The following is a 19,411-nucleotide window of genomic DNA, read 5'->3' on the forward strand; positions in this document are numbered from 1 at the left end:
TATTATTAGGTGTTTAAATAACTGTTGTTTAAGGCATTCATCACAAAGCCATTTGATTGGCCTTTTATAGGAAATACAGTCTTTGATAAGGAAATACAAATATATTTTAGGTATTAGGAATTAGACCTAAAGTATATGACCCTTGAAAGCCTACAAGGCTCGTGCATTAGTTCGCTAGGGCTGCCACAACAAAGTACCACAAGTTGAGCGCCTTAAACAACAAAAATTTATTTTCTCACAGTTTTGGAGCCTAGAAGTTCGAGATCAAGGTATTAACAGGGTTGCTTTCTTCTTAAGGCTGTGAGGGAAGCATCTTCTAGGCTTTTCTCCTTGGATTATAAGTGACCACCTTCTCCTTGTGCCTCCTTTGTGTACAGATGTGCAAGCCTGTTCAAATATCTTCTGCTTATAAGGATACCAGTCGTATTGCATTAGGACTCATCTAATGACTTCATTTTAACTTAGTAACCTCTGTGTAGACCCTGTTTCCAAATAAGGTTACATGCTGGGGTTAAGACTTAAACATAGGAATTGGACCGTGATGGGTACAAGTCAATTCACAATATCTAGTGTCCATAACTCCCTCTTAAATGATAATGTGCAGCAGCTGTTGTTTTTTTCCCAGCATTACAGGTTGAAAAACAAATGTACTTGTCTTTTGTTCATTCTACTTTCAACCTGAAAACAGAATCTGAAGCTTTTGCTACTGCTTTTGGTAGGCAGCCAAAGGAAAGCATTATTTCCAGTTTGGGAAGAGTAGTGAAAGTACTTGGCTCCTGGCCCCGTTTACTGGCCAGGAGACTGTCTCCTCTGTGGCTTAGAAGCAAAGAGAACTACTGCCTGAAAATCGAAGCTTTAGAAAATTATTAGTGGAACTATTTGTGATTATTACAAGCACATATGAAAAATAGAAATAACTAATAGTATCACTCTTAAGTAATTCGCCTAGATCAGATGACAGACTTTTTACGTAAAGGACATTACAGACGCATTAGTAACTACTCAGCATTAATGTGAAAGCTATGAATTTAACACTTAAATGAGTAGGTGTGGCTCTTAGCAATAAAACCTTATTTACACAATAGGTAGCTAGCAGTCTATGGACTGTAATTTGAGGACCCTTGGCATAGGTTATAAAGATACTACCTCATCTGTTTAATGTTAAAGTAGGGCGGGTATTTTTAATAAGTATGAAATAATTTATTCTGAGTATTTCAAAATAGGATAGAATGTTATCAATGGAAATGAATCTTAGAGATCTGATGGGGGTGTCCAACCTTTTGGTGTCTCTGGGCCACACTGGAAGAAGATGTCTTAATAATGTCTTGGGCCACACATTAAATACACAAACACTAATGAAAACAAAAAAAAATCTCATAATCTTTTAAGTAAATTTATGATTTTGTGTTGGGCTACATCATAGCCATCCTGGACTGCATGCAGCCCACAGGAGTTGGACACCCCTGATTTTACTGAAAACTGAGGTTCCCAAAATTAAAGAATTGGCAGGTGTTGGTGACTGATTAGATTAGGGGGAAAGGAGGTGGATCAGTTTCTTGCAGAATGAGACCTAGCGTCTCGTGGGATACTCTGATTTGAGTAACTGACTCAGAACTCACTTTGTAACAACAGGAGCTGCCTGTGTTGTTTCAGCCTGAGACCCACCCTCCTTCACCCCCTCTCCCTTCCCCATACACCACACACACATACACACACACACCCAGGAGGCAGAGGTTATGGTTAACCAAAGAAGCTCTAGGCTATAGGTAACAGCCCCAGGTCACACAGCCTGTTGGTTACAGAGCCATTATTAGATCACAGGTCTTACTCCTGGGCTCCTTTCACTAACCCCTGACTGTTTCCTCACATATCCAGACCTCTCTTGAACTGCATTGCTGTCTAGAGCCCAGAATAGACTAATGTAAGTAAATCAGATTTTTTAGTTTTTAAAATTCTTTTCGAGTTATATCCACATGAGCTAGATGTTTATCTCTAATTCTGGAAATCTTAACTTTAAAAAATATTTTTCTCTAAAAATTTATCATTTCAGATTTTATTTTTATGTGTATGAATTATTAGATGAAAAGATTGGGTGAAAGGAAGCCATTTGTCTGGATTTTTCTGTATATGCTAACTCAGGGGTCCCCAAGCCCCAGACCATGGACCAACGTCAGTCTGTTGCCTGTTTTTGTTATGTTTTGTTTTCTTAAAGACACATTTATTCAGCGTCATGATCACACCATTACATTTAACAATCAACAGCATGGGCACAAAAGAATACGGCTATGATACTGGTCCGTGGCCTGTTAGGAACTGGGCCTCACAGGAGATGAGTGGCAGGCAAGCCAGCAAAGCTTCATCTGTATATACAACCATCCACATCACTGGCATGCTGCACATCGCTGGCATTACCGCCTGACCCTCTGCCTCCTGTTAGATCAGCAGCCGCATTAGATTCTCATAGGAGCATGAACCCTACCTACTGTGAACTGCGCATGCGAGGGATCTGGGTTGCACACTTCTTATGAGAATCTAGTGTCTGATCTGGGATGGAGCTCAGGCTGTGATCCTGGTGCTGGGGAGAGGCTGCAAATAAAGATTATCATTAGCAGAGTGGTTGGACTGCATAGAAACCATAATAAATCAATTGCTTGCAGACTCATATCAGAACCCTATCAGTGAGTGGCACGTGACAGTTAAGCTGCATCTGGTGGCAGGATATAAGGCCATCCCCTCTCCCCCAGCCCCCATGCTCCCTGGACAAATTGTCTTCTACAAGTTAGCCAGTCCCTGGTGCCAAAAACGTTGGGGACCGTTGCTCTAACTAGTATCATGGACACAGCTTGTTTGAGTGACCCTGCAGTAAATTTTTGCTTGTTTGTTTTCTTCTGCTTTCAGCATATCAGGAATCTAATCATATCTACTCTAGAAAAAATGAATCTAAATTCAGATGTTTGAGGTGGCATAGATTTTGGCTGCAAATCTTAAGGGAATGCTTAGTTGATATACATGGATTTGTTGGAGGAGAGTCTAGTGTAGAAATTACTTGATTTTATACAATTGGGTATAACCATTTTGGATTAATGTGATGAACTTTTAGCATTTAAGAGACATTCTGTAAATGTTGATTTGCAGTAGCCATCAATGATGTCATCTTTAAATTGCTATCTTTATTGTCTCCAGTTTCTGAGCAGTGCTTTCTTCTTTCACAGGGCCTCCCACTAAAGTAACTTCAGTTCAGATGGGACTGCTGTTTTATATTTTTTCTGTTTTAATGGCTAGGAATACTAAAGAAATTCATCTTGGTGACTTAAGGTTATCCTTATAAACCACAAATATGCTCTGCCATGTATATAGATCATGTGATGATACTACCAGAGCTGTTACATTTGGTTTTATTTCTCTCTATGAAGACAGTTTTGTGTTTTAAGTAGGTATGATTTCTTCTTCTTTTTCCTGTCTCTATCTTTAGTGTTAGCCTTTGTGGCTACTTTTCAGTTGTTGGATTAATCTTACTCTGGAAACATCTTTTCCATTACTGGATAACTTTGCAGTTTATTTTTAAACTGCAAAAGTTGTAGTTTGTCTATTTGTATGTTGCTAACTTTGGAGCTCTCTTGTTACCTCTAAGAGAGTTCACGAGATGAGCTCAGAGAGCCTGGACAGCTGAAGCGTGCTGCCATGTTTGTTGCTCTTCACCATTTTCCATTTTATAGCTAGCTGCTGTTCTTGTAGTATATATTGTTATACTATAGTGTTTTGTTAACATGTAAACCATACACTGATTACCATTGTGGGCAGGGGAGATAATTTGTTTTATTGGTACCCTTAGAGATAGCCCAACCATTTCTCATATACTTGACCTTTAATGTCCAAGGAATTAAAACATTTGATTAGTGCTATTATAAGAAACCCATGATTTAAGAAAAGATGCGTCTCTTCTGAGAAAGATTATGATCATACCCCATTATGCTAATCTTCCTGCAGGTAAGTATCTTTAGAATCTAAAAAGAGCAGCCAATTTTTAAATCTAATTCTCTGTTAGTAGCAAGTAATGGTATCATTAGTGTATTCTTTGTTGTAGTCACTTGTGTTTTTTGATAAGTTAAATATTAAAAGAATGGAAAAACTAATTAATTTATTATTTTAACTTAAAATGACAGAAGCCAGTGGGGATTTTTGCTTTGGGCTGCCAAATGTGCCATGAAAATAAGATTTTTCTAACTTCAATTGTATATCTGATAACTCGTAACCAAAAGAAAGACTACCTACCTTTACCCTTTTCCTAGTTGTTTTCTAGTTTTTTTCTTTGCACTTGAAGTCAAATTCTTGGAATTTTTATGACCACTCCTTTTATTCCCTCTGGAATAAATTTTATTTTTTTAAATAGGTAGTATTTCAATTTTGTTTGAGAATTATATATATATTTATATGTTACACAGTATAAAGTGAAGTTGCCTTTTCCCCCCAGCCCCCCCATCATATCACCCAATTCTCATTACATCCCACCACACACACAGTCACATAGGCAACCACTGTTAGGAATGTCTTGGCATTCCTGCAGGGTTTCTTTATACATATAAAGCAAATATGAATGTAGATATGATCTCTGCCTTTTTCTATGTAAAAGTAATGAATATTATTCATATAGTTCTCACTGCTTTTTTTACTTTACTTTCACACATCTTTATCAGCATACAGATCCTCCTCATTTTTTGTGACAACCACATTCTATTTTGTTAATACCTTGAATCAAACTTAATGACCATTCCAATTTGTTGAAACTCCACTATCAGGCCTTATTCTTCTCTACCTTTGTCTATAGAGGGTACTTGTCTCTTCTCAGTGCCTGTGTCACTATCCTTTAGTCTCAATGCCAAGACTTGCTCTTTTACCATGTACATACATGCAAAATTGTAGAAAGATGTATATCAGAGAACCATTGACTTTCCAAGCAGATAAATGGAGGACGAAGGAGACTGACTACCTTCTATATCACTTCTTCACTGTGTATAGAGCTCCAGTCTTCTAAACCATACACATGTCTAGTATTTATACTGTCTGCATTCTACCTCTTACCCAAAACAAATGCTCACTTTAATGTAGTCAGACAGCCTTATGTTTTAAACATCTTGTTCTCTATGAAGAAGTAGATAGTTGTTTAAATGTTTATTACATAAATACGTATACTGCTCTCTCTGGCTGCTTCTTTATTTTGCTGACTCTCTTTATCCCAAAGCCTAATTGAGCAATTTTGAAAGCTTTCTTATTGGTTGTCAATTCTTTCAGTGTTCCCACTTTCACTGCCCACAGAAGGTTCAGTTACACAGAATTTCAGCTGCTGCATCTGTGGATGATTTCCTACACCTGTATCATTTCATTTTGTCATTCAAGACTTTTAAATCTACTTTTAGTATATCTGTGTTATGTATACTAGATACATTTATTAGATGTTAATCTTTGTAACAAAGTATAGATTTGTTTCATAGACAAAGAAATGTAGGTTCAGAAGGATCAAACACCTAGTTAGGAACACATAGCTAGTAATTACTAGATCTATTACTTGAAATCACTGCGCTTGATTATTTCCTGAAATGTCACAGTGAAAATAGAATGTAAACATTAGGAGGTCTGAATTCTAACCTTGGTTTTGCTATGGTTGACTCTGACATTGAAGTATTCACTATATCTCCGATTCATCATCTAGAAAATAAGGAGGTTGGACTGGATGTATAAAGCTAGTTATGGTTTTGGATGTAAACCTGCGATTGCTGACAGTGCAGTGCATTTCCCCACCCCCTCAAATTATATAATGAACTAATAAAAATGAGCTAATACCTTATTGGATAAGTACATCAATTAAAAAGGACAGTTTTGTTTTGTAGTTTAAGGGTAATTTATTAGCATGAAGTATAAAAATGAAGTACTACTTTTTCAATTGTTACTTATCCAATTTGGACACTTTTTGTCTTAATTAAAAGTATTTCCATTCCATTAAGGATAATTTTTGTCTCTAGATTAATTATTTTTAAATAACTATCCATAGTTGATTTTTTAAAATTATTACTTCTTTAAACCTTCAGATATAACCTGGGAAGACATGCAGGTTGGTTCATTGCTTTCTCAATTTTTTCCCAAGTCTATAGCCATTGTATTTATTTTATACAATAGCTTTATAATACTAATGCATTTTAATTGTCACTAGAAAACTATTTCGATATTATATTGCTCTATAACATATATTCATTAGTAAAGAAATATAATGAAGACTTTCTAGTAGTCTACATTTTATCTCTGAGTATTCTATTCATTTATTTAAATATTTGAGTTTTTAACACACATTCTAAAGTAGAGTCTGATTTTTTTACTTTGAATATGCTCTGTATAAAGGTGGCTTTTCTAGCCTACATGATCTTTTTAATAAAAATGAGCTAATACCTTATTGGATAATTGTATCAATTAAAAAGGATAGTTTTGTAATTTAAGGGTAATTTATTAGTATAAAGTATAAAAATGAAGTAGTACTTTTTCAATTGTTACTTACCCAATTTGGACAATATAGAACTATTTCAGGAGATTTACTTAAAATATTTTATGCAAAATATTTCAATTTATTTTTTTCTTCTTGTTGCAGGAGCTAGAGTTAATGCCAAAGACAGCAAATGGTTGACACCTTTACACAGAGCAGTTGCATCTTGTAGTGAGGTATGAAATTTCTCTTAGTACATATGTTGTATATAAAAAACATTAAGTAGGCTTGTCTGTGAGCCCACATATAAATTTTGTGTTTTTAAAAGAAGGAAAAGCAACTGAAAATGGAGAGTCCAAAGTAGTGGAGAGTAGAAAACGTACTTCCTGTAAGATAAATTATTTTTCTATCTTATAAAAGCCTCCTCAGAGCTTTTCTCTACTGGTTCACGATAGTGTAATAGAGGTGTTGCAAATGTTCTACTGACTGTGATCAGGTAGTCTCAGCAGAGAATAACGATGATTGAAATACTGCTCAGGGAAATACTGGGATTGATTTCAAAGCATTACTTGATCTCCCATTTTAGTGATTCGAAATACATAACCTGAAAGTGTTTTGGTGTCTTATGAGGAAGACCAGTTCCTGCTCATTTACAACCCTTGTATATTGTTTGCTCTTCCAGATAACTGACATTTTTGGAGAACATTCTTTTTATAGTTTTCATATCCTATAATGCTCATGAAATTCTTGTAGGATAAATATTTTGAGGAAACTGTAAATAATGATTTACCAGAAACCACTCAACTCTCGAGTAGCAGAAACGGGACAAGACTTCAACCCTCTTCTTTCCTGCCATTTTATTCCTCTCTAGAATGTATTGGGTGCTTTCAGAAAGTCATTGTGCCCAAGGCGCCCCTTTTAGCTATCTTATGATAGTTGATGCTTATTGAAATTTAAAAAAAATTAAAATGTAAAAGTGTGTGATTATATAAATTAATGTTAACCCAGTGTTAACGTTAGTGTTTTCTTTAGTTATTATCATTGTGAGAGATGAGGAAATGTTGCTACTGTTCCTTCTCCCCTTCATGGGACGAGGGAAGGAAACTACTACCTCAGGAGGATGTTTCTTGAAGAGAAACTGGGGGAACTCCTGCCTCTTTGTTGTTCTTTGTATTTCTCGTTGTGAACTACATCATGAACCCAGAACAAGAGGCTGGCAGGTGAAGAGAAGTCAGGGGAAAGTTCCGGGAATGATTACAAGCCCTGCAGCGAGCGTGACAGAGGCAGTCTGTTAGCGTAGCCTTCTAGTTGGGAGAAGGAGGGAGGGAACAGTGCATTCAGTTGGGAACACACTGACACTGTAACTCAGATCTTGGCCCTTGGTGTGCTTGGGCTAATGAACTATGGAACTTGGGTTTGGAGAAACTGGCTTCAGATATACCTTGTCACTTTCTAGCTGTGTAATCTTGGGCAAATCTGAGGACTATCATGAAAACTAAGGTATATTAACTAAAATATTTCAAATTCTGAAATTTCATGGTAATGTTGTTAAGTTTATGGTTAGCTCTCTTGTAAGGAAATTTCTTCAAATGCAGTTAAAGCCCTGGTCAGGTAGCTCATTGGTTGGAGCATTATCCTGTACACGAAAAGGTTGCAGGTTCAATTCTGGTCTGGACACATACCTAGGTTGCAGGTTTAATACCAGGTTGGGGTGTGTATAGGAGTCAACTGATCAATGTCCCCCTCCCCACCCCTTTCCCCCTTCCTCCCTCTCTAAAATCAACAAACGAATTCTTGGGTAAGGATTAAAAAAAAATTAAAGGCAGTTAAGGAAAATAAACATTACCATCATTGCAGTTCATTAATAAGATAGTCATACCTATATACTTCTTGGTATGACTCTTGGGAATATGACTGTTAAATTAGTGGAGTTTTGCCCTGGCCTGGTGAACTGGTTGGAGCATCGTCTCATGCACCAAAAGGTTGTGGATTCGATTCCTGATCAGGGCACATACCTAGGTTGTGGGTTCAGTTGCTAGTCAAGGCGCATTCAGGAGGCACCTGGTTCATGTTTCTCTCTCAAATCAGTAAAACAAAAAAATCCTCAGGTGAGGATAAAATAAAATTAGTGGAGTTTTGCCAAATTAAATAATTAGAAAGAACACTTGGTTTCCAGTGATTGTAAAACAGACCAAAAAATTCTTAAAAGGTTTTCTTTAATTATTTTAACGTTGGAGGAAGATTCAGATTCCACACAGAGACTTGACTGACTACTGATTTTCAAAAATTATGTATTGTATTCACAAAAAAATCCATTTAGTTTTTTCTGTAAAATAAAAGACATCATTTTCAACAAGTTAATTTTTAAAATATATTTTATTAATTATACTATTACAGTTGTCTGATTTTTTTCCTTTTTATTCCCCTCCACACCCCCCCCCCCCAACATCCCCCCACCTCCACCTTAGTTCATGGTCATGGGTTGTACATATAAGATCTTTGGCTTCTCTAATTCCCATACTATTATTAACTTCCCCCTGTCTGTTGTGTACCTACCATTTATGCTTCTCATTCCCTGCACCTTTCCCCCATTCCCTCCCCTCACCCTCACCACTGATAACCCTCCATATGATCTTCATTTCTGTGATTTTATTCCTGTTCTACTTGTTTGCTTAGTTTGTTTTTGTTTTAGATTTAGTTGTTCATAGTTGTGACTTTGTTGTCATTTTACTGTTCATAGTTTTGATCATCTTCTTTTTCTTAGATAATAAGGACTTGGTGATGATGAACTCCTTTAACTTGACCTTATCTCGGAAACACTTTATCTGCCATTCTAAATTATTGCTTTGCTAGATAGAGTAATCTTGGATGTAGGTCCTTGCCTTTCATGACTTTGAATACTTCTTTCCAGCCCCTTCTTGCCTGCAAGGTTTCTTTTGAGAAATCAGCTGACAGTTTTATGGGAACTCCTTTGTAGGTAACTGTCTCCTTTTCTCTTGCTGAAGATTTTCTCCTTATTTTTAATCTTGAGTAATGTAATTATGATGTGTCTTGGTGTGTGCTTCCTTGGGTCCAACTTTTGGGGGATTCTTTGAGCTTCCTGGACTTGCATGTGTATTTATTTCACCAGATTGGGGGAGTTTTCCTTCATTATTTTTTCAAATAAGTTTCAGTTTCTTGCTCTTCCACCTCTCCTTCTGGTACCCCTATGATGAGATGTTGGAACATTTAAAGTTGTCCCAGAGTTTCCTGAGCCTCTCCTCATTTTTTTGAATTCTTCTTTCTTCATTCTCTTCTGATTGAATGCTTATTTTTCCCTTCTCTAAATCATTGATTTGAGTCCTGGTTTCCTTCCTGTCACCGTTGGTTCCCTGTACATTTTCCTTTATTTTACTTTGCGTAGCCTTCATTTATTCCTCTATTTTGTGAACATACTCTACCATTTCTGTGGGCATCCTGATCACCAGTGTTTTGAACTGTGCATTTGATAGGTTGGCTATCTCTTTATAACGGTTCTGTTTTTGGAGCTTTGATCTGTTTTTTTCATTTGGGCAATTTTTTTTGTCTCTATGTACCTGTTACGTAATAAGGGGTGGAGCCTTAGGTGTTTGCCAGGGCAGGACAGCTCATGTGCTGCATTATGGCGCTGTATATGGGGGGTGGGTCCAAGAGGGAACAGTGCCACTTACTCAGCTCTTGGCTGGCTTTCAGTCACTTCCTCCACTCCCCACAAGCAAATTGGGCCCATCTAATGCTGATTCCAAGGTGGGTGGGTTTGTGTATTTCACAGGTGGCAAACACAATGCCTGCAGGTTGAATCCGGCCCTCTATCTTGTTTTATTGGCCCGGCACCTTTTTTTCTACCTGGCGGCAGCTGAGGTCCTTGTCCCTAGTTGAGGAGTAGTTACACTTATACAGTCCTAAAATTACATTTGGCCCTTTGAAGGCAGCTGTGAGGCTGATATGGCCCCTGGTGAAAGTGAGTTTGACACCCCTGGTGTATATTCTACGACCTTGTGGTTTTCTCCAATGAACTCTCCTGTGAGGCTGGGAGTTTCTCCTGCCGCTGCAACCCCCACAGGTTTCTATAGTCAGAAGTTTTGAGGCTTTATTTCCCAGTGCCGGAACCCAGGGTTGCGCGGTCTGTTCGCTCTCCCCAATTCCTCCTGGTTTATCTGCACGCAAATAGGGTACCGCCTGCTCCGCCATCCACTGCCTTGCTGCAAGTCGTCTCCACCTCTTCTACCAGTCCGGATGAATGTTTCTTCTTTAACTCCTTGGTTGGCAGACTTCCATACAGTTGACTTCCATATATTTTCTGGCAGTTCTGGTTATTTTTTTATTTTAAATTTGTTGTTGTCATTTTGGTTGTGCAAGGAGGCAAAGTATGTCTACCTATGCTTCCATCTTGGGCAAAAGTCCCCTCCACCAACAACTTTATTGATATGGATATTTTGAGTATGCTGGCTATCTCCTATGTGGTATAATGTTGATTATTCTCAGTTAATGTCTCGATTTGATTGCTCAAATACAACTGGTCTATCTGACCATGGAGCATCGTTCAGCTTTTGGGAAAGAGCTATAAAATGTGACCATTTCATAAAAATAAAACTTCTGTAAACCCTGAGGGTCTTTTTTTTTTTTTTTTTAAGAAAATCTCAAAATTAGCAAAACTGCTAGGAAACCTAGTCAAGATTATCAGTTTCACCAGTGTTCTTTTAATTATTCATATTTCATCCTGAGAGCAAAAGAGAGCTCATACTTGTTTCATTTAATAGAAAACATCACCACAGAGGGATATGTAAAAGGAAAAATTTTAGGTAGCTTTTAGTTTATGTTTTTGAGGTACTATGAGAGAAGGGAACCCTACAAAAGATGATTGGAGTAACTGTTTCCTTAATCTTCTTAAGGACATGTATAGCTAACACCACTGTGGATGCATAGTAGAGGAGTTAGTTTATTGCATACCGTGAATGCCTAGGGCTGAATGCCCTCACAGACCTGTGTTGAGAAAGACTACTTCAGGTTAAATATACCAAGCTCCTCCACTCTCCTTTAGTGACATAGTTGCCACACACCTGCTCTTATTGGCTGGCGGCCTCAGCTTGTCTGCACAACTGATTGTGAATGTCATTCTTCAAGTACAGTATACGATTCATCTCTCTTTTAGCGTGGAGTATTCTTCTGAATAAATCGATTTCTGAGTACAAGGGCTTTTGTGTGTGTGGTTGGTTGGTTTTTTGTTTGTTTTTTTTTATAAGAAGCCACATCACATTACTGGTTCCTCTGGAGGATTTTTTTTTTGTTAACCTAACTTCAGGAATTACATATTAATTCTATCAAGATAACTGAGTTTATTATCATGTGAGACATTAGCAGTCCGTCCAAGCATTGTGTTCATTTGCAAATTTGCTTGCCCTTCTTTTTCGTATACTTGGCTTGATGACCCAGTATATCAAATCAGTGGTAAAATTGCTTAAAAGGTAGAGCCAAAGACAGCCACTGCTATAGAGACTATTTTAGATTGACCCCCAAGCCATGTATACATACTCTTTAGATATAATTATTTAACCTGTTGTCATCACCCCATATTTAAATTGATCTCATAGGATACTTACTTAGCTAGGTTTTTCTTTTCCTTTTTGTTTTTTAAAATCAAGGCACACTTTGACAACATCAGCGAAACCATGTATATACCCTTGATTATTTCTACATTACTTTCTAAATGTTTATTTATACTGTGCTGATAATATGGTCCAGATTTTTCCTGGTATATGACATCAGGCACATTGGCTTGTAATTTTTAAAAATTCACCTGGTTTGTTTTGTATCTCCAGTCTTCAGAGATTTCTTTCGTTTTTTTCTGAATTTTCATAAGTCACTGCTATTGTGATCTGATACATATAATTCCAAGTAGTAAATGGTGGCTATATTAGTCAGCCTGGGCTTCCATAACAAAATACCATAGACTGAGTGGCTTAGACCACAGAAATGTATTTTCTCAGTCTGGAAGACTAGAAGTCCCAGGTCAAGATCCATCGGGGTCAGTTTCTGGTGGGGGCTCTCTTCCTGGCTTGCAGCCTGCCACCTTTTCGCTGTGTCTTCACATGGTATAGAAAGATGAATCGGTCTCTCCCTCCCTCCCTCCCTCCCAGCTACCAGTTCTGTCAGGTTCCTCACTTATGATCTCTGCAAGTACAGTCACATTGGACGTTAAATTTTCAACATATAAACTGTGAGGTGACACAGTTCAGTCCTAAGCTTTGTTCAAAGGGTTCAAACTTTGATGTCTTGATTTCTAGAGTCTTAGCCACTGTGTTTACAGCCTTCTTTAGGTGCCACCTTACCTACCCTCACCTACCATAAACTGGATTGATTCTTGCTTTTCAGTGAAAAAAAATATATAGTTGTGATTTTTTTGTTCTTGCTAATGGGACATAAATATTCTCTAGACTTTTCAGAAGCTTTAATGTATGCATTATGAATTCCAGAGTGGGAATGAGTAAGGCAAGCCTGGCATCTGCAGTATGCTATATGTGCCCAATTTATCCTATTATAAATTCTTCATTTTGTTTTTTAAATTATTTTATCATACATCTTTAACATACCTATGGATATTTCCCAGTATAGTGTTAGTTTTATCCCTTAAGGTATTGTACAATATACCCTTAAGGATGAGGGGAGAGAATCCTGATGCTGTTTGTACCTAGTTCTCCATAATTTTGAGAATACATACGGAATATATCTTCCTCTGTGTGTCCTTTTCCCCTTTCCTTTTTAAAATTGAAGTATAATTTACAGTGAAATACACAGATTTTAAGTGTGTTGTCTTGAATTTTGGCAAATGTATACACCCATGGCAAACATATACACCCATGCGATCTTTCCCTCATTTAAGATAAAGATTTCTACCCTCCAACAAGTTTCCTCATGTCCCTTCCTGTGCAGAGGCAATCCATATTCTGCTTTCTCTCACCATAGAGTAGTTCTGCCTGTTCTAGAACTTTATAGAAATGGAACCATACAGTATGTGCTCTTACGTCTTGACTTATATTCAACATCACATTTTTGAGATTCATATTGTGTATATTAATAGTTCATTCCTTTTATTGCTGGGCAATATTTCATTATATGAATGTACAGCAGTTTATTCATTTTGTTGTTGGACATTTGTGTTTCTGGTTTTTGGCTCTTACAAATAAATCTGTAAACATTCTTACATGGATCTTTTGAAGTTTCTCTTGAGTAAATATGTAACTGGAGTGGAATTGTGAGATCAGAGTGTAGATCTCAATATATATATATATATCTTTAAGCTGGCTGATTTCCTTAGCACATTGACTGATTACTGGACATCTATCCAGTCTTTGGCCATACCTATTAAGTATTTGTGCTGTTTCCCATATTTGAAATAGTTTTGATTACTTTTTATTTCAAAGGTGTCAAAAACTACATGTGAATCACAGATAATAGTGTTTTGTTTAACTTCCCTTGCTACTTTGCATATTTATACACTTTTGAACACTTAATGTACTCTTTTTTTTTTTTGCTATATAGCAGACTTAAGGCAAGTGGTGGGCAGGTGATACATCCCCTCTTTACAGCTAAGAAAATGGAGCATTAGTTTTACAAGACTTGAGATGATTCTATTCTGATTCTGGTCCATTCATATCTATAGTTTGTCGTTCATCTTCCAAAGATAGGATTATTACTCTAAGGAGAAAAATTTTTTTTTAGTTCTGATTATATTGTTTAATGTTGGTGACATACCAGATTTCTTATGGTCTTACTGTGAGATGTATTGTGAAATTTTCCTTGTACTTCCAGGAGGCAAATCCCTTTGAACAGTAAACTCTTAAATTGCGGTGTCAGCACCAACTCTACTGTCAGGCAGCATCACAGCAAAGACTCTGTGTGTGTGTGTGTGTGTGTGTGTGTGTGTGTGTGTGTGTGTGTGTGTGTGTGTGTGTGTGTGTCCGTCCCTTTCCCCCTCTGTCACTCTCTTAGAAACTAGATCCTGATCTTTTATTTGGTAGTATATTAGCATTGTATAGTACTTTAGGACATGGTATGTTTTAAAGTTTTAAATATTTAATGGCAAAGCAATAAATCTCCTTAGAACTGTTGAAAGTACAAATTAATTTTATCTCACCATCTAGAAAAACAAGATGCAATGATTGTTTTTGAAGAATATTTGTTAATATTTCTTCTTGCACATTTTGTTCTAGATTGTTTCTCGTTTAATCGGAGGATAGAAAAGGGAAATTTTTTTATCTTAATATAGCTTATATGGCTCTAAGTACTGCTTTTAATTAAAAATATTTGGGGCTTTTGGGGTAAATTTCTAATTTTTTATACCAGATTCTACCAGGACTGTTTTTATTTACTCAATAAAATTTATTTCCTTCATATAAATAAAACTCCTAAAACTGTTCATTCATTTGTCTTTTATAATTCTTTATGTATTTTAGGAAGCAGTTCAGGTACTTCTGAAGCATTCCGCAGATGTTAATGCTCGAGACAAAAATTGGCAAACCCCTTTACACGTAGCTGCTGCTAATAAAGCCGTGAAGTGCGCTGAAGCTTTGGTACCTCTTCTGAGTAATGTAAACGTGTCTGATCGAGCAGGGAGAACTGCATTACATCATGCAGCTTTCAGTGGACATGGGGAGGTAGGTGGTATTCAATTAGACCAGCGATTTCAGCCTTTTTCATCTCATGACACAAATGAGCTAATTATATACTAAAGTTCTGTGCCACTCCAAAAACTTATATTTTTTGCCCATCTGACCAAAAAACCATAGGTATAATTTTGACTTATTCACACAGGACAGCTATTGTGTTGGCTGTTGTCATTTTTTAATTTGACAGGCTGAGGGAAAAGAGATCAGTGCCTCTGACTAGTCAGTTGTTGCATGTTTTAAAAATTCTTGTCACACACCCATTGAAAATCACTGAGTTAGACAGTGATTCTCCCTGTGTCCTCCCACTCCCTCATCCCAATTATTAAGGAACTTTCCTTTTTTAGCCATTCATTAATTCATGATAAAAACAAACAAAAATGTATATCTTGCTAATTTAGTCTAATTTTACTGTGCAAGCCCTTAAATTTTCATAATTTATATAACTTTCTCAAATTTAGAAATTAATTTATCAGATACCAACCATGTACTACTTAGTCAACCTAGGAAGACAAAGAAGAACACTGTCAACTGTAACACAATGTGAAGACTGTGTTCTGTGTCATTGTACAGATAACTTAGAAAGACAGAGCAGTTATTGTCCTTCAAGGGAAGGTGGAGTTTAGAAGACATTTTCTTATAGTTTATTCTTTGGTGACAGACCATCAGAAAAAAACAATTTAAGAAAATAAGTACTTAATTATACAACAAGCATTATCTAATGTTAGGTGTTATCATAGCAAAGAGTAGGGTTTATGTTTACATAGAAGACTTAGAAGAGAATGAAACACAGAATAAGAAGGACCTTTGAAGCCAACTTGTCCAGTCCTTCATTTTTATTGTAGATGCAGAAACTAAAAGAGGTAAAGTGACATCCCCACGATTCTCTGGCTGAGAGCTAATGGCTGCAGTGTTATTTTCACTATTCCTCTCTGCCTTTGCAACAAAGAATTCTTGCCTTCACTGCAGTTAAGATCAGAAGGTGCATCCCTTTTAGAAATCTGGAATGCCCTTTTCGTTAGGGAAACTATAGAAAATGTCATTAGGCATAATAGAAATACTGTTTTCAGCACATGATAAGATAAGCAGACGGTGCAGTGATGTTCAGGACTAATCATGTTATGTACAGCACACTTGTGTTTGAATTAAATTTAAGGCATTTCTGTAATGAGAATGTGCTTTGCATTTTAATAACACTTTGGACTATAAAAAAAGGAATAAAACCTGTTTTTAACTATTTCATCTTAAACTTTCCAGATTTGTACTTGGTTATTCATAAAACACCAGAACACAAAGTAGCATCTTTAAAAGATACTGATGTCTAACTTCAGTAATGCCCACAATGAACCCTTTTCATATTTTACTCTGGGATTTATTGAATTAAGTTAAAAGGTCTTCAGCATTTTATAGCTCCTTTATATAAATACAGAAATTCAGTACCGGGGAGATTGAGATGAATATTCATCACAAGTGATATTCATGAACAGTTGTACTTCTAAATTTTGATTGCTGTTTATTATAATTCCAGATGGTCAAACTACTCCTGTCTAGAGGTGCCAATATTAATGCTTTTGACAAGAAAGATAGACGTGCCATCCATTGGGCAGCTTATATGGGTATGTACTTTTTGAATTTTTTGTTGTTGTTTTTTACATTATGTATTCAGGAGAAGTTGTGCATTTTAGTTCTTGCACTTGGTGTCACATCTGTCTTTTAGGGCAGTGAGAAGTTATACCGTATCTGAGTTTGTTGCCCAAGTGGAACCAGCCTGGTAGTGGTGAGGTTTGTCAGAGCAGGAGGGCATGGGTTCAGTTCTCCTGAGAGCTGTTTGAAATTAATTCTGTTTACCTTTCATGGGATAAACATCCTAGACGCAAGCCTGAAATACATAATATAGATCAGTGTTTCCTAAAGGCCTATTCTCTTACCCATCCTTGTTTTTATGGGAATATTAAGGTAGCAAGTATAAAAATACATGAAGAAGCATATTATTTTTGGTCAAATATTGGCTTAAATAGGCACCAACAGTAATGTCACAGAAAGAGACTGAGGCTTACAGGATAGACTTTTCTACTGTAACATGATATATGTGTTTTGGGGGAAATCTCAGTATCTGTAAAATTGCATTCTAAAACTAACGGAGCTCATGGGAACATAGTCATGGGGCAGACCACCCAAAACCTATGCAACTTTTGGTTCTTGAGGTAACTTGGACAGCCAGGGAGAAAGCAGATCACCTTACCTCAGGGTATTTTAAAATGCACAAAAAGAGCAGAGTAGAAATACTGTCTTATAGGTGAAAAGATCTTTAAGCATGGAGGAAGTACAGTCTGCCACAAAACCTTGCAACTGCTGCAAGACGAGGGTTGTACCTCTGGGAGGAAGCCATGGGTACAGGCTTTCATTTTTCAAGTTTCTTAAAATAGAGCTGAGAGCATTCCTCTGTTTGCAGCCATGGAGTTCCAGGCTTTTTCTCTTCCCCCCAAATAGTGTCTCTCATTCTGCTTCTGCTATTCTGACTCCTCTAGCTCCAGAAAAATCATGTATGCACAGACACACCTTCTGTATATCACTGGTATTCCAGAGATAACCTGATTACAAAGACAGCAAGCTGGCTACCTTTCTTATAGGCATATCTTATCCTCATTATTCCCTGCTCTAGGCTTGGTCTTTTTTCGATATCTCATTTAAAAGTAAAAGATTAAAGGAAGGGTCTGTGAAAAATTACTAATTTTAAAAACTAAAATTTTAAAATAGAATAATATAATAAAACAAATTAACTTAAACCAGTTATTAAGCTCAAGGTCTAGAAAAATCCTCTGACTGTATTAAAATAACCAAAAGCAGTAGATCTGTCTTAAATTACAAAGCTGACCATTAGTGTGGATGTAAAGGAAGATAAAAAATGAAGGCTAATATTGTTGTCAACTGGTCCCTATTTTGAAAACCGAAAGCCAAAAATTATGGTCTGTTGGTATTTTTCTCATACCAAAGATTTGTGCCTCTAGTTATGTAATGGGCGATTTTGTTCTGTTAATTGAAGGTATACATCCAGAAGGAGGTCTCCTATGGCATCCTAACGTTCCCTCCTCGTGGCCTGTAGATTTCCCTCTAAAATGGAGCTCCCAAAATAGCTTGGGCTGTGTATCTCATGTGCCTTCAAAGGGTTTTGTTTTCCTTGATCCACTAAGTGTCACTTTTCAGGCCAGTTGTGGGTTGAAAAATATTCTGTGTTTCTTGGACTTCACTGTCCATTTAATTTTTTAGCATAAATATTAGAAATTCATAATTCTCCTTTCCCTGTTTCTTCCTTCCTTTAAGTGTGGAAAGAGAGGAGTATTGAAGCCTAGCATCTAAAACTATTCAGCTGTTCTAGGCATTCAGGATTAGAGAGCTAAACATATATGAAAGTTAAGAAGCTCTCCACTGGCCTAGTAGACAGGCCTTAAGTCCAGGTCATTGTCACCTCTAGGTTAACTTTCAGAGAATCTGTCTATATCAGTATGAGAGACATTAGGACTACATGTAATGATTTTATAATTTATTTCTCACAGACTTCCTATTTACCCTGGACTTCTTACCCTCTAGTCAACACTTCCCTTACTTTCCTTTAGGCTCTACTCTCATCTTTATGCTGTTACTGAATTCTCTGTCAGTGTTCCCCAGTCCCACCTCTGTCCTCAAAACAAATTGATCATTTCCTACTCCATACCCCATGTTTGCTCCTACCATGAATCTTCATTTAAAATCCCTTTTACAGCCCTGGCTGGCGTAGCTCAGTGGATTGAACGCAGGCTGTGAACCAAAGTGTTGCAGGTTTGATTCCCAGTCAGGGTACATGCCTGGGTCGCAGGCCATGACCCCCAGCAACCACACATTGATGTTTCTCTCTCTCTCTATCTCTATCTCCCTCCCTTCCCTCTCTAAAAATAAATAAAATCTTTTAAAAAAATCCCTTTTACACATTTCATCTATTCTGTTGCTTTCATTACTTTTAGCAATATCCAACCAACTTCTACCTCAGGTCACCAAGATGACTTTGGCATAGAAGGTACTACTGAATAAGTATTAATTACCTTAATTACCAACTCATTACATTATTTCTTCTTTAAGAAATGCATAATTTGAGTGAATTTGAAATGGCATTTTTTTCTCCCTACTTTCCTTTCCATAAAAGCTTATAAATTATAAACATAGCTAATTTTACTTTTCTTATACATTCATGAACTAAAGACAAATGTAGGAAATTTTCAAAATTCCT

General features: G+C 36.8%; 1 protein-coding gene across 9 annotated transcripts in view; it reads left to right on the plus strand.

Moving 5' to 3' along the window:
* Positions 1-19,411, plus strand: part of ANKRD28 (ankyrin repeat domain 28) — a 177,224-nt gene that overhangs the window by 106,659 nt on the left and 51,154 nt on the right. For 5 of the 9 annotated variants that reach the window (XM_045856627.1, XM_045856626.1, XM_045856624.1 and 2 more), the window contains 3 exons: positions 6,635-6,705; positions 14,941-15,141; positions 16,679-16,766. In XM_045856627.1, coding sequence (XP_045712583.1) covers positions 6,635-6,705; positions 14,941-15,141; positions 16,679-16,766 — 360 coding nt within the window. The remainder of the gene's footprint in view (positions 1-6,634; positions 6,706-14,940; positions 15,142-16,678; positions 16,767-19,411) is intronic. The other 4 variants (XM_045856629.1, XM_045856630.1, XM_045856628.1 and 1 more) reach the window with 1 other exon arrangement.

This window comes from Phyllostomus hastatus, unplaced genomic scaffold, assembly GCF_019186645.2.
Source record: "Phyllostomus hastatus isolate PE091 unplaced genomic scaffold, TTU_PhHast_1.1 phas_scaffold_129, whole genome shotgun sequence".
NCBI classification, from domain to species: domain Eukaryota; kingdom Metazoa; phylum Chordata; class Mammalia; order Chiroptera; family Phyllostomidae; genus Phyllostomus; species Phyllostomus hastatus.